The sequence below is a fragment of the Haliotis cracherodii genome, unplaced genomic scaffold (assembly GCF_022045235.1).
Source record: "Haliotis cracherodii isolate W230 unplaced genomic scaffold, xgHalCrac1.p SCAF_8, whole genome shotgun sequence".
Taxonomy (NCBI): domain Eukaryota; kingdom Metazoa; phylum Mollusca; class Gastropoda; order Lepetellida; family Haliotidae; genus Haliotis; species Haliotis cracherodii.
The window spans coordinates 19,479,167-19,495,579 of NW_027266341.1; the positions used below are offsets into that span (position 1 = coordinate 19,479,167).

The 16,413-nt window shown below is 43.7% G+C and overlaps 1 protein-coding gene across 2 annotated transcripts in view; it reads right to left on the reverse strand.

The window, feature by feature from the left end:
• LOC139449478 (trafficking protein particle complex subunit 11-like) overlaps positions 1-16,413 on the reverse strand; it is a 44,424-nt gene that overhangs the window by 13,821 nt on the left and 14,190 nt on the right. Inside the window, exons 14-24 of one of the 2 annotated variants that reach the window (XM_071230895.1) lie at positions 12,695-12,749; positions 11,653-11,798; positions 10,827-10,888; positions 9,571-9,697; positions 7,388-7,460; positions 6,511-6,568; positions 5,554-5,712; positions 4,659-4,840; positions 3,681-3,806; positions 2,928-2,980; positions 473-564 (exon numbers count right to left, since the gene is read on the reverse strand). In XM_071230895.1, the coding sequence (XP_071086996.1) occupies positions 473-564; positions 2,928-2,980; positions 3,681-3,806; positions 4,659-4,840; positions 5,554-5,712; positions 6,511-6,568; positions 7,388-7,460; positions 9,571-9,697; positions 10,827-10,888; positions 11,653-11,798; positions 12,695-12,749 (1,133 nt within the window). Of the gene's footprint in view, positions 1-472; positions 565-2,891; positions 2,981-3,680; positions 3,807-4,658; positions 4,841-5,553; positions 5,713-6,510; positions 6,569-7,387; positions 7,461-9,570; positions 9,698-10,826; positions 10,889-11,652; positions 11,799-12,694; positions 12,750-16,413 lie in introns of both variants that reach the window. The other variant, XM_071230894.1, reaches the window with a different exon arrangement.

Here is a 16,413-nt window from a genome sequence, read left to right on the forward strand (position 1 = left end):
ATGGTTGTAGCAATTGTAAGGACACCTCTCATCCTTGTGACAATGACTTGAACAACAAGCAGCGCCCGACTACCTCAACACTCACTCACACTAAACATTGCATTCAGAAATATTCCAACTATACGATGGTGGTCAAAATGGTCAACTCTGGACCAGACATTCCAGTGATTAACATTGTGAGCATCAATCCAATAACTGAAATAGTTTCTGGAGTGAGCGTGTGCTTTTAGCAATATGCCAGCAATATCACAGCGGGGAACACCAGAAAATGGCTTCACACATTGTACCCATGTCAGGAATCGCACCTGGATCTTAGGCGTGATGAGCGAATGCTTTAACCACTAGGCTACCCAACCCTAGTTTCTGATGTACTCAATCTGCTCTGTAGTTCATTCATTAGGGTCCAAATCAAAATCAGCTTTTTTCCAATCCAGCTTATGGACTGGTATCTCTGCATGTGCGGCACATGTACCTGTTGTCCTGGCAACATGGTTCCCAGCTCGATGTCCATCTTCTCTGACATCACTCGGCCATCAAATTCCGGCTGGTCAAAACTGATGTGAGCTGAAGGAAACATGGTGCTATCTTACAATACTTTCTGTACAGGACTTTCAACACTGCAACATCTATTACAGCTTACGCTACAAGAATTCATATCTTTTCAGATTTTTCCCTAGAATGGGGATGAAAACTTTATTGTGAAGAATGTTTATCATGCATCTCTAACACAAAATAAAAATGAAGCAACAATGATAAGTAAAAAGCATGTGAGTGAGCATGGCTTAACACTGTTTTGAACAGTTTTTTCAGTTATATCAAGGCATGTCAGCTTGGGAGAAAATCAAGAAGTGATGCAGGTCTTACACATACATCAATTTGGTGAAACCCATGAGCACAGGGTATGGTGCTGATAAACCAAGAAACATAATCAGGGCAAATCTGAGATTCAAACCCATGATCAAAGGATTCTGGCGCACTTATGGTACAAATCTGGACAGCAAACTGTAGTATCTTAGATGAGTGGGCAGCATTAGAAATTGGTACTAGTCCTGTAGTCCTTGCCAAACTGCCCAATAGTTAAGGTATCATAAGGACTGGTAGAAATTTGCCTTTTTTAAGGGTATATGTTATCATTATAAGGACCAGTGGCCTAAATATGTAAGTTTCTACCCCTGGTGGGCCACCTTAAAGAAAGTAAACTTGTAAACTAATATGTTGATACCTTGTTAACTCAAACTCCAGTAACCATGGTAACCTGCCGTATCGTTTAATTTGAGTTAACTTCATGGACTTATCAGATTATCCACACTACGTTCCACAAGTATCTATACTCTGGCTATCTCGAACCATGGAGAACTCTATTATCTTGACGTTACACAGGATTTCAAGTTGAGGTGACAATGTAACAGCATATCTGACAGGGATTCTAAAATATCTCAGTGTTAAAAGTAGATTTTGAAGTATAAGAGTTAGTACTGTGCATAAAGCTCTATGGAATCTACACTATCCAGGTTTGTGCAGTGGTTGAATATTTGCTCATTCGTGATATCGATTAACTAGCATGAGGTATATCTCAGTATGGGCTGCATATTCACATCATGACAATGTTAACCAGTCATTACATGTGTCTTGATGTACAACGAGAAGTACTTCAGGTCACTAGAAGTTACTTATTCACACCTTGATTTCACTCTATACAGTTGGTTTACAAATTTGGATGGCGAAACATGTGGTCGGTAGGTAAAAAACATAAAACTAAATAAAATTAATTGTACAGGAATTTTTTACTCATCTTACCATGACTGAAGGTATGTGATATAACCAAATGACTAAAGTTTACAAACTAAGTCTACAAAATGTGATAAGATAATCATGATAAATACAACTTCAATATTACATCTCCGGATGAAATAATCAGACTTAATCTATAGACAGGTATACAACAAAGTTACAACAAAATATGAAAAATTAATCATGATACTAAAATGCAGGTGATGTAGAAACTGTGATGGGGATATATACACAGTATGTAATAATGTTACTCGTGGTTTTGAGAAGATTATATCTGTGATGAGACAATGAAAGTATTATACACCAACTGTGCAATAACCTCCTCAACTTTGGATGCTGCTCAGAGGCACTATCCACATGGCAAATTGCATCAGTAATCTCAAGTTACGTTGCACTAATTCAGGTTTCTGATGTGAGTGAGTGAGTGAGTGAGTGAGTTTGGGTTAATGACATTTTGCCAAACTCACTTGCTCACTCTCCTTTATTGAAGAAGAACCACAATACATTTTTAAATTTCTGAGTGATGCAAAAATGTCTCCAAATGATGACCAAGTTTATTTCACCAATCACAGATATACACCTGCATCACATACCGACACATCTCCCCTTTATATCCCAGTATCTGGATATACATATATATACCTACTCTCTCTCTCTCTCTCTCATTCACTCACTCACTCACACACAGATCTGCCTATTACCCCAGTACCTGCATATAACACACATATCCCCCCCCCCCCCCCCCCCCCCCCCACACACACACACACACATGACATATCTCCCTTTTACCACAGTACCTGGATATAACACACATATCCTACACACACAGACATGACATATCTCCCTGTTACCCCACTACCTGGACATAACACACATATCCTACACACACACATGACATATCTCCCTGTTGCCCCACTACCTGGATATAACACACATATCCTACACACACATACACATGATAGTCTCCCCACTATGCCTGGATGCCATATCACCACAGTGCAGTGAAGAGTCTGTAGAGGGCACAGACAGACAGAGATACAACCGCTACTCTAGGATACGCCAGACATGCAGACTGTGCTACCAATGTCCAGTAATCATACCTGTTGGTGACAGTTCTGGTTTAGTTTCAAGCTTACTTGTTTTTTCGTGCTGTGCACTTTCTTGTGCCTCATGCACACCTGCTGACAATCTGAAACAGGTAGGTGACCTTCAACATCAACACGATGAAGACTTAGAAGCTGACTGAATGGAGGTGAGATGAAATGGGGTTTAACATTGCGTTAAGATTAGTTACATGTGTGTGTTACATGAATACCCCACTCAGACACAGTACACTAACTCTAAGCTGACCAGTCCTTGATTTAGCCCCTTAATGTCGAGTGCCAGGCAGGGTAACAACAAATACCATCTTTTAAAGTCTTTTGGTATAACACTGGAGGTGGTCCTGACTAAATGCAAGCTACAGTCGAGTGACATGTTTGTTTGTTTGTCTGGTGGTCTGTAGATAATCGAGTTTGGAACAGACAATCCAGTGATTGACATCATGAGCATCGATCCACGCAAATGGGATACGATGACATGCATCAACCAAGTCAGCAAGCCTGACCATCCGATCCCGTTAGTCACCTCTTACAACAAGCTGGGTTGCTGAAGGCCAATTCTAACCCGGATCTTCATGTGTTAGTGACTTATGATTTCATTGACCCCAAAATAAGAAATTTGAAATCTAAAAGTTCATTCTGTTTTCATGTCAGGTCCAACTGCTGCATCTCAATAAAGCAGACTTGGATGGTTCAAGTTCATATCATATGGAATGAAGACTTATTCATAAAACTAACATGCACATATGAAAGAGATAATTCAACTCAATCACACAGTACTTCAATTACCTGACGTCGGAGATAGTCTCAGTTTCCTTGTTTGTGATGGTAACATTGAACTTGTAGAACTCGTTGAGGAGGCTGGGAGGCTTGTGTTCCACCTGCAGGTCCAACTTGGCCTCCCGGGGGACCACTCTGAGGGGGGACACATGGAAGATGGTACACACACAGCTCCATACAGTGCTCACACCATTATGCTAGATAACACTGTTCAAAGACTTTTTATTCCTGACTGAAAATTTCATGTCAGTTACTCATTTTATTACATCTTCAAAACCAAACATTGTTAATCCGAACAAATATTTTCTCATTTTTATTTATTCACTTGCCTGATTACTTGATACACTTACGAAAGTTTCATAATCTTCGTAAGACCAATGTTATTATGTTTGAAAAGATGTCCCTTGCTTGTCACATCACAGTTGAACTGTTCACACTTCATGTTATCATATTAAAGACAAGATAGATTTCTTCGATTCCCATTTGTTTTGAACTCAATTTATAGTCCCCCCCAAATAAGTTAAAACTTTCCCTGATAAGTCAAACTTAATATTTTCGAAAAACACAACTGAGCACAAGATAAAACTTATAGCAATTATAATTATGATAACAGACAAAACATGATATGGCCTGAAACATAAAAGACAGGTACTGGGTAGCAACATGACTGAGCAATCTAGTAAAGGACCTGGCTTAACCAGAATATGGATTTGGGCCCACTTGCACAAAGCGACCTTAGCACTAAGACTATCGTAAGCCCATGTTAAAGTATGGGAGTTACGATCATCTCAGAGCTCAGATAGCTTTGTGCAAGTGGGCCCAGATGCTTCTCCACCGCAGACGGTAATAAGGTTGAATAGAATGTGACGCACCCCAGATAAATTGAACTATTTATCTGGTCCCCAGGACTTTGAGACAACGGGATTCGACTGTAAGTGTTGTGACTCTTGACAGAAGCATGATATAAATACAACAAGATGTGGTCACCTGATGACATGGCTGACGGAGAACTCCTCCCACAGCACCTTCCCGCTGGACGGGTGCTGGCGCCGCGACATGTTGGCCTGGGCACACAGCGGGGTGGAGATGACGTCACCGCCGCCACCAAGCCACCGCAACACAGCACAGCAGCCTCTTTCTGATCCCATCTCCACGGCAACGGATGATATCTACCAGAAATAATTCATATAATCATAATCAAATCGAGTCCTTAACAACACAGCATATTGCTAAGGGATTTTCACTTTCATAATGAGATTATTTCTATGATTTTCTAAATTCCGGTTTCACTATACGATACCTCTCTGCAAGAGTTGGTGAATGAGTGAGTTGGGTTTAACGCTGCTTTAAACAGTATTTAAGTTATATCACGGCGTGTCAGCTTAATGTGGGAGGAAAGCCCTAAGTCATGCAGGCCTCAGACGTTTACCACTTCGGTGAAACCCACAAGCACAGGTATGATGCTGACAAACCTAGAAACATAATCGGGGCAAACCGGGATTCGAACCCACAATCATAGAGGGTATATTTGTGGTATGTGGCTATGTGGCTTTAGCTATTATGGAAATCTCCGAATTATAGCCAAATTGTTGTGAAAGCTGCAATCTGATTGGCTCAAGAACCCTCACATCCTTCATTTTAATTGGGTGGTCATAATTTGCACAGGGTTCAACTGACACGACCTGCGGTGGCGTCGGATCTTCAAGCAGGATTATCAAAACGGAGCAAAAGATCTGATTTAAATGAGACTGCATTAAGTGGAGCTTTAGTTTAGAAAATCCATTTTTGTGAACCTACCAGCAAATTATCTGTTTACTGTTCTGCATCATCAAAGTCTACTCAACACCAGACACCCTCGGAAGTCAAGAGCCATCAAGTTTACCTCAATCTGGTTCCTGACATCTTCCTGGAGCGGCAGGAAGGTGAACCTGTAGATCCGAAGTTTCCCTGGCACCAGATAGAGGTCACCACCGTCACTGTCCCCCTCAGCCGCGGCATTCATCCCCCGCGTGTCCGTCATCTCACAGTGTTCATTGTATGCCTGCAGACACAAACAGCGCTTCGTCTATTACTGCCAGACTCATAGTGGTTGGTTGGTTGGTTGGTTTGTTGTTTAACGCCGCACTCAGCAATATTCCAGCCATATAACGGCAGTCTGTAAATAATCGAGTCTGGACCAGACAATCCAGTGATTGATATCATGAGCATCGATCCACGCAATTGGGATCGATGACATGCATCAACTAAGTCAGCGAGCCTGACCACCCGATCCCGTTAGTTGCCTTTTACGACAAGCATAGTCACCTTATACGGCAAGCATGGGTTGCTGAAGACCTATTCTACCCCGGAATCTTCACAGGTCTCATAGTGACTTGTCATATTCAGTCCATGCCAAACATTTCCGAGTCTACTTGCCCAAAATAGTCCCATGCCATCAGGGTAGGATGACAAGCAACCAATCATGTCAGTGAGCCTGCAGCCTGCTCTATTTAGTCCACACTTACAAAAAGAATAGGTTGATAACTATTCTTACCCAGAATCCTCACAGGGCTGAAAGAGTGAGTGAGTTGGGTTTACCGCCTCTTTCAACGGTATTCCAGTTATATCAAGGCGTGTCTGCTTAATGAGGTAGGAAAACCTTAAGTGATGCAGGTCTTTGACATTTTATGACTTTAGAGAACCCACGAGCACAGGTATGGAGCGGACAAATCCAGCATTCTTAGTGTCTGGCGTTCCCAAGGGAGGCAACTCTTCACAGCAAATCGTGGTGCCTTAGAGACTGGGGCCCCTGCGCCCCTCGGGTTGAAAGAACAACAAAAGTGGATGTGGATGTAGTTACCTGGTTGTTGAAGAGAATCGACAGCTTGGAGAAGCGAACTGGGAAGGGACAGCTGACTCTGAAAAACAAACCAACATCAGTTCCACTTACACCACCTCGTCCACAAACATCATACCCCTTTAGCTTTGGCCAGGTATTTTTCAAATTCTGTAACAATACACTTTGATAGTAAGCAATAGAGGATCTAACGCATACAAAAGACTGCGTGGCTGCCTGTCAAGGGAATAAGGATTTCTGCAACTCGTACAAAAACATCTCAAGTTATATTTATCAATATAAGACAGCTACGGAATAAATCGCAAAGAACAATGAAGAATGAAGCATGGTTTAGTTCACGATAAAACATTGTTCTACCATGACATCATATCTGGAGATTCGAACTTGATGACGTCATAAATTGGACCACATTGTTTTTTAAAGGGAGTTGTTCCCCATAGAGGTGGCCGAAAGTAGGAGAGATATGACAATCAGTATTGGAAGAAAAGGTGCAGATAATAAACGTGAAAATTGTGAGAATACCAAAGTTAACCCCCCTGTACACAAAATGGAGTTGTCCGACATTGCTGATGTCGGATTCTATTCAGGGAGACATCATTATTTAAATACACGTACACGTTATGGCTGCGAGGTCACGATACCTGATACAGCACATGAAAACTCTTCACTAGGAGACATATTCTTTCTTGAAAGGCAGTGAACACAAGCCCAACCAAAACACATGAAGTAGTTTTGAGTGAATTAATTTCACGATAACGAAAATATTAATTTCATACAATTTACATGCCACACTTATGTATATATGTACGACATTGTTGCGGGAAACAGCCTCATAGTACGATATTCATATCATGGCACAGAGTAACGTGATGGATCTCACCTGAGACAGACCTCAAGAGTGATCTCATTGTCAGCAGACACGGTCTCCCCAAGGAACCTGGCCTTGCACTCCACTAGAAATACAGTATGACGTGAGAGAAACACATGGAATAAACACATTTTAGAGTGAGTGAGTTGGGTTTACGACCGCTTTTAATAGTATTCCTGTTATATCACAGCGTGTGAGCTTAATGTAGGAGGAAAGCCCGAAGTGATGCAGGTCTCAGACCCTTATCACTTTGGTGAAACCCACGAGCACGGGTATGCTGCTGACAAACCTAGAAACAATCGGTGCTAACCGGGATTCGAACCCACGATCATAGGTTTCTGGCGTGCCCAAGGGACGCAACTCTGCACAGCAAATGGCGGCGCCTAAGACGACTGGGCAACCTGTGCCCCCCACAGTTTAAACGTGAGATAAGCAGATGTTATAAACACAGCATAGACAGGATATAAACACAGGATATAAACAGTACAGATGTGATATAAACACATGGTATAAACGAAGTATAGACATGAAATAAAGATGTGGTCTTAACACAGTATAAACCTGAGATAAACACATGGTATAAACACAGTTTAGACACGATATAAACACATGGTATAAACACTGTTTATAAGTGAGTGAGTGAGTGAGTATGGTTTTACGCCGCTTTTAGCAATATTCCAGTAATATCACAGCGGGGGACACCAGAAATGGGCTTCACACATTGTACCCATGTAGGGAATCGAACCCAGGTCTTCAGCGTGACGAGCGAACGCTTAAACCAATAGGCTACCTGACCGCCCCCTGTTTATAAGTGAGATAAACACATGCAGGATTTATCTTTGTTTCCAAAATAGGTGCCCTTGGCAGACAAATTGAGAAAACATTGTTTTTTTGTTCACATTTGCAATATTTCTTCAAAATCCTATTTTCCTACATTCAAAGAGAAGTTAATATTGCACTCAATGCAAAAATGTATAGCCAAGCATAAAATCATCTTCCTTCTTATTGGCCCAGTTACCAGTGGAATACAAGTCACCTTGACCAAGCCATCGCATTGGTAATAACTGTAACAGCAGGAAGTGAGAAATTTGGAATTTCAAATTGGGTTGGTTGGTTTGTTGTTTAACGCCACACTCAGCAATATTCCAGCTATATGACGGAGGTCTGTAAATAATCGAGTCTGGACCAGACAATCCAGTGATTGATATCATGAGCATCGATCCACGCAATTGGGATCGATGACAGCATCAAACAAGTCAGCGAGTCTGACCACCCGATCCCGTTAGTCGCCTTTTACGACAAGCATAGTCGCCTTTTACGGCAAGCATGGGCTGCTGAAGACCTATTCTACCCCGGATCTTCATGGGTCTCCAAATTGGGAATTGTCTTAGACATTTGCTGCTGACATGGAGCAGATCTAGATAAATCCCTGACACCATATCGCAGTGATGTGTTTTGTTTGTTGATTTTTACACCACAGTCAGTAAGAATCCAGCCATATCATGGCACCCTGATAATAATCATGTTTGGGTTTGCTAAACCAGAGGTTGATATCATGAGTAACATCCAACACTGTTGGGGTATGATTGCACGCTTTATAACAAGTCACTGAACCTAACCACCAAATGTAGTCTCCTAGGACAAGCAACAGAGTGCTAGAGAAGTATTCCAACCTGAAGCACCAAGGGGCAGTTCGTATAAATAATAAGTCAACAGTAATATCTTCACAGGCTGCTTATTTAATCCATGCGCGAAGATCCAGGGTAGAATAGGTCTTCAAACCCATGTTTGTCGTAAGAGACGATTTTGCTTGTCGTAAGAGGCAACTGACTGGATCGGGTGGTCAGGCTCGCTGACTTGGTTGATGCATGTCATTGTATCCAAATTGCGTAGATCAAAGCTCATATCAATCACTGGATTGTCTGGTCCAGACTCAATTTACAGAGAGCCGTCATATAGCTGAGTGTGGCATTAAACAACATGCAACTAAACAAGCTTATTTAATCTCTAAAACACACAAAATGTAGACAACAATTTGAAATCAGCGTCATAGTTCAATGCAATGATGCAACACAAGCCGTGCCCACCCTGTTATTAGCCAATCAGGGAACAGCAGCTGGTGCATGTTTAGTGGTCTTGGCCTAATTAATTCATTACTGACAACGTGTGAAACTAGACCCCATCTGTAAACTGACCGAACGGAACGAGACTCTGCATCTCCACCGTGAAGACCGTGGGCTCCAGCATGGCCTCTGTCCACTCCGTGTGGGCTGCCTCTAACCCATCCTTCTCTAAAACAGGTTCCGGCTCAGGAAGGTCATTCTGGAATGAAACAAATAAAGGGTCAAGCAAACAACACTGAGTGTTACAGAAACTGCAATGATTTCTCCCTGCAACAACACAATCAGCCTGATCACTCTGACTATATGACGGTGATATCCAATTTAAGAAGTCTTGAGTCATATCAGTGAACACAGCTGGTGTACATTAGACTGGGCGTTTCACATAGAATGCATGACCATGCATGCTCATAAGCTTTGAGCTAAGTACCCCATCGATTTGTCACTCTTTGCAAGAAAAAGAGACGAAAATAAATTTCAACATTTAAATATTGATGATCGCATACCTGTTAAAGATTTCATGGCATACCGTGTAGAAGTGTACTGCACTGCGTCATCTGGACTAACACTTACCGTATTCGATGTAATAAGCGCCCTGCTCTAATAACCACCCACGGTGATATTTGCTAATATATTGGCCAGTGAACGATCCCAATTAGCACCCCTTCTGATTGATCAATGTACACAAGACTTATTTATTCGCGCATAATACACACTCGTGTGTTATGTGCACAGTTAATTATGGGCAATTAAATTCTGGAAAAATATATCTGTCATACATAAACATTTAGGGTGTCAGCATAAACCACGATATTTATCTTTCAACTCTGTTTTGTTCACTAAAATAATATTCCAATAAGAGCCCCCTATTTCTAATTTTGAGAGTGCCCTGGGCGCTTATTACGTCAAATACGGTAACAGGGTTTGGATCCAGTGTATCAAAAGGGGGTTGACACCCTCTTATATAAGAAGACAGCACCAGCTATCTTGGCACTTCTTTTGGGCAAACTGTCAGCCAGTATACACATGTATGTACACATATGCAAGCTTGATAACAGTGTTCTAATCTCCTTGACACATCGCTACATTTGTAATCAACAATCTGATCATGCAATGATCCATATTATTTTGACCTTGTGGACATCAGTTACATATCCATCTTGTAAATGCTGCTCAAAGATCATGCCCTTATTTACATTTCAGCTTCTAAAGTTTGTGTCAAAATAGGAGTTAAGCCGCTTGTGGCCATTTCCTGGTTAAGAAGCTGCTATGTATAGACTCATCAGTTGTTTAGCATATCTATACCATGTCTCCTTAAGCAAGTAACTTACAGACATGACTCGGATCAGGTTCATCTGAATTCGAGTCTTCTCCTCAGGGCTGCACAGACAATCTGCCCTTGTTAAAGAAGTCAACATTAAATTTGATACATGTCATACAGAATCAAGCAGTCTGCGAATTTAAGCTTCAGTCCATGGCCTGAGTCTAACACAAGTATTTATGGTCCAGTTAAGGATAGTAGATATCATGTAATATGTTTAATTAAACTGTGAAAATGACGATAAGCAACAACTTTTATCCAGCTGTCCAGGGATGGAAATTAACTCAAAAACCAAACAAGCCCACAGGGCTGGTGCCCTTTTTTTCTGCTAACACTGCAAAAAGGTTACAAATCATAATAAAATAAAAAGACTTTTAAATTTCAGTCCTTATCTTAAGTTTGTGCCAATGTCTAGTGTGACAGGGGGAATCAAGATGAATATATATTTTACAGCATGTGTAAAAAAACCTTGGTCCAACAAGCGAGTAGAATCATAATTTCATTAGCCATACAGACGAGTCCTATTTTCCATCTCTGCTGTCAATGGTGCAAATTCTGCATCTAACCAATGACCGTGTTTCATTTGAATATTCTGCTGAATGAAAAAAAGGGAAATTTGTATTTGACAGTTGCTGCAAACAGGTCAAGATACATCCCTGGAACTAGTCTGTGCTATGAGTACTAACAGTCAAAATCTTGGCACTAAGGTGATCGTAACTCCCATACCTTAACAAAGACTTACGACAGTCATAGCGCTAAGGTTGTTTTGTACAACGGCAAACTGTACAAACTGGATTTGTGGCATTAACGATTCATTGATTCAGTAAGAAGGATACATTTTCCGATGAGCTCGATACAGTTGGAGACATATTCCTGGAGTCTTGCAGTGAGGTAGGCACACTTGAGAGACAGTGACAAGATGGAGGTCAGCAAAATCCACCAGCGCTCCACTCGGTAGTCCCACATCACCTTGTTCAGCAGCCTGGGTCACAGACAGACATCATTAGTTCATACCTCACACAAACCACACACTGATGTTACAGGTATCAAATCAACCAATAAGAGATATAACACCCTACACTCAGTTCTGATACCTCGGCATATACCTGATAGAACACAGTACATTTAGTTCTGCTACCTGGGCTTATACCTGATAGAACACTACATACAGTTCTGATACCTGGGCTTATACCTGATAGAACACTACATACAGTTCTGATACCTGGGCTTATACCTGATAGAACAGAGTACATTCAGTTCTGATACCTGGTCTTATACCTGATAGAACACAGTACATTCAGTTCTGATACCTCGGCATATACCTGATAGAACACAGTACATTCAGTTCTGATACCTCGGCATATACCTGACAGAACACAGTACATTCAGTTCTGATACCTCGGCATATACCTGACAGAACACAGTACATTCAGTTCTGATACCTCGGCATATACCTGATAGAACACTACACACAGTTCTGATACCTTGGCTTATACCTGATAGAACACTACATACAGTTCTGATACCTCGGCTTATACCTGATAGAACACAATACATTCAGTTCTGATACCTGGGCTTATACCTGATCAATGCTGATAGAACACAGTACACTTAGTTCTGACACCTGGGCTTATACCTGATAGAACACAGTACATTCAGTTCTGATACCTGGGCTTATACCTGATAGAACACAGTACACTACTTCTGATACCTGGGCTTATACCTGATAGAACACAGTACACTACTTCTGATACCTGGGCTTATACATGATAGAACACAGTACACTACTTCTGATACCTGGGCTTATACCTGATAGAACACAGTACATTTAGTTATGACACCTGGGCTTATACCTGATTATATAGGAAATAAACTCACATCAGTCCCTTACTGTAGTCTTTGGCGTGGAAGTACTCCTCTCCCATTTGGACCACTGGAAAATTGGACACGCAATTTGTTCTACAGATTAACGAAACTTAATGACATAAATCAGTGATAATCATAATAATGTGCATATTTCTAATATTTACATTAAAAGTGTACTTTATCAATTAAGATGATTAATATGTGACTCATCTATCACACACTCATAAGCTAGCGCAGTATGGATAGCCTCAATCTCATTAAAATCAGATCTTGTAGAATTTTCCTATTCGGAATATTCTATAAGTAATACATTACCACTGTTATACCGAGGCTGTTGTCTCCCACAACTGCTGCTATAGCAGAGATCTCAATTACCTCATGCAGCACGTGCGTAGCCACCTAGCTGCCATGTGACACCCTTCACTCTTGTCTCTTGCGAGAGCAAGTGCTCAGGGGACGGACGGGCGGGCAGCAGCCCAGTGGTAACGTATTACTTATAGAATATTCCGAATAGGAAAATTCTACAAATTACATTAAGTAATAGGTTACCACTGTTATACCGAGGCTGACTACCACAGTAGGCGGTGGGGAGCACCTACAACCCGAATCCTGACTGCTAGCGTTCCTTCCGACCAGCGGAAGTAAACACCAAGGCGGAAGCACTCGATGCGCATGCACCTAGCTAGGCGTTACCCTATAGGAATACCAAAGCACTGTCAAGCGCATACCGTAAGGCTCAATCGTCATTGCCAAAACGATTGGTGACTCCAAACGGCCCCACTGGATAGGTATTTCATCGCCGCAGCGGATGAGAACACTGTATCCGCGTGAGCTTAATCTTAGATCAGGTTAAACAGTCGAAAAGAGGGAAATTAATTTCATTCAGACCGTATATCCCAGAGCAAGCCTACTTAAAGTATGCATTAGGCGCGTGACCTAATTCCAGTATTTGTAAGCATGCATCACAAGGTTGGGATACACGACAGACAATTAAATACATAATTGTCAAAATACAAATAAGGACAAAGCACACAAAAAGCCGCCCTCACCTGTGGTGTGAGTGCGCTGGTTTGCGGGACCTCAACTCCTGTACCCACGGCAGTGGGAACATTGGAGACGACCCAGATTGACCACCGTGCAAGGTCTGACGCCTGAGGAGTTCGGAATTGCGCTGGGCACACCCCTTAGGTGCCCGCTTGCGCCGCGATCCGCGGGCCAAGACGGTGCACACTCTCCACGACGGCATCAGCGACCTGTTTGAGGTAATGATTGGCAAAAACCGAGTCAGAACGCCAGTAACAACCTCGTAATATTCTGCGAACAGAGATATTTGAGTGTAGGGCAAATGTTGCCGCTAGCGCCCTGATCTCGTGCGGGTTTGACCCCGCTACCGGTAACCCCCGAGACCGGTACGCCAGATTGATGACAGAACGAAGCCACAACGCAATCGAGTTGCGAGTTATGTCAACCGTGACATATTAGGGTTACACGATATGAACAGACGGTCACGCCCTTGTCTACGTTCATTCGAAGCCTTAAGATAATACTTAAGGGCCCTAACCGGACACAGCGCTCTGTCCTCAGTATCAGCAGGATGTAAGATTTCTTTGAGTGATCTTACAGTGAATTCTCTCTCCGTTTGCCCGATTCTCGGCGTCGAAGCCCATGAGCAGGCCCAGGCGGACCGCTCCTTCGTCACCCCTATCGAATCGTACCTTGGCGACATCGAGTGCATGAATTTCGGATACACGTGCCGCCGTGGCAAAGGAGAGGAGAAATGCTGTTTTCTAAGTCACATGCCGGAACGAAGCACTATGCAAGGGTTCATACGGAGCTTCCGTAAGTGATTGCAACACTAGGGAAAGATCCCAGGCCGGTGCCCGAAGGCAGCCCTTCTTAAGATCGTGCTGTTTGAAACCCTTGATAATACCCCGTATAACCGGCACTTTGGAGAGACTGGTACCCATAGCAACGTCCCGTACCGTAGCAACGGACGAGACATGGTTGGCAATGGAACCCCCGGAGAGTTTCCGGGTCTCTCACAAGTGAGACATGAAACGAGCAATATCCTGCACAGATACCTTATCTGGCGAATGAATGTGATGTTTACAACACCACTTCGTGAAAATAACCCAACGTGCATTATACACCTTCTGGGTAGAATCACGATGCATACTAACGTATGCCCGAGATGCCCGGCGAGAAAAACCTTTACTCCTCAGACGCTCGGTGACAACATCCACGCGTGCAGATTGAACTGCCCTGCGTTTGGATGAAGCTGACGGTGTGAGGGTGGATCAAGAGATCCGGTCTCACAGGCAGTGGAAGTGGCGACTGCGTGACCTGGGTCAGCAAGTCGGGGTACCACGATCTGTTCGGCCACATGGGCGCGATCAGTAACATTCGACAGCGAACTCCTGGGAGCCGGCTTAGAATGTGTGGTATCAACGCTGTCGGCGGATAAGCATAAGCGTCCAAGCCCGTCCAGTCTAACGCGAGAGCATCGTGATCGATGGCCCTCGGGTCCGGGACTGGTGATACAAACAACGGACGACCCAAACGTTCGCACAGCCACTGAAACACTACTGGGTTCAGCATCCACTCTGTGGGGCTCGGATCCTGAGGCCTCGATAGAGCGTCGGCCAGTACGTTCCGCACACCTGGGATGTGACAGGCGCGTATCTGGCACGGGACACTGTCCACCAGAGCGTAAAACTCGAACGTGAGATCGAGTAGCGAGTGACTGTGGGTTCCCCCCAGTTTGTTCACATAGGACACTACCGTCGTGTTGTCTGTCGCCAGCATAAGCCGGGCGTCGACGAGACGATGCTTCCAGTGATTGACTGCGTTGATCACTGCCTTGAACTCGAGACAATTGATGTGAAGACCTAGTTCGTCTACGCACCACAGCCCCGAGCTCACCTCCCCCTCTAGATGGGCGCCCCAGCCCACTAGAGAGGCGTCTGTATACAGGTTCAACGTGGCCCGGTAGGGCCGCATAGAGACTCCTGATACGACATTGTAAGGGACCGTCCACCACTCCAGATGCGGTCGGAGCCGATCCGGGAGGGCGACGGTCGCACTGTTCACCTCCGTAGCTAACAACTGGATTAAAAACCGTTGGAGTTGGAGCCGACCCCGTTCGGTGCAGGCCTGGGCTGATACAAGTAGCCCTAACAGCTGTTCCCAAAAGTGAACAGTCTGTTGCACCGCTAAGACTTTGGCAATCAACGCCTGAATTTTGTGCCACCGGTCTGGGGGGACAAAGAGGCGATGGGACACCGTGTTGAACCGACCTCCAATGAACTGCAAGTTCTGAGAAGGGGTTAACTCGCTCTTGGGGAGATTGACAATCCACCCCAATTGCTCCAAGAGCCGACGTGCGAAAACGAGATGGCGTGACAGGGTGTCCGTCATTCGATTTGCTACTAGTGAGTCGTCCAGGTACGCGAAGTACCGGACACCCCTCCGGTGGAGGAACCCCACTATGGGGGTGGTTAACCGGGTGAACAGCCAGGGAGCGGATGAAAGACCGAATGGGAGTACAACCCATTCGTAGTGCCTGCCTTGAAAGACAAACCTGAGATACTTGTGATGATCCGGGTGAATCGGAACATGCAGATAAGCATCCTTCAGGTCGATCGAAGCGAGCCAGTCGGCCGGCATGATCAGTGCTTTCAGGTCCGCCAAGCTCAACATTCTGAACTAGGGCGGCTTGCGCAGGTAGAACT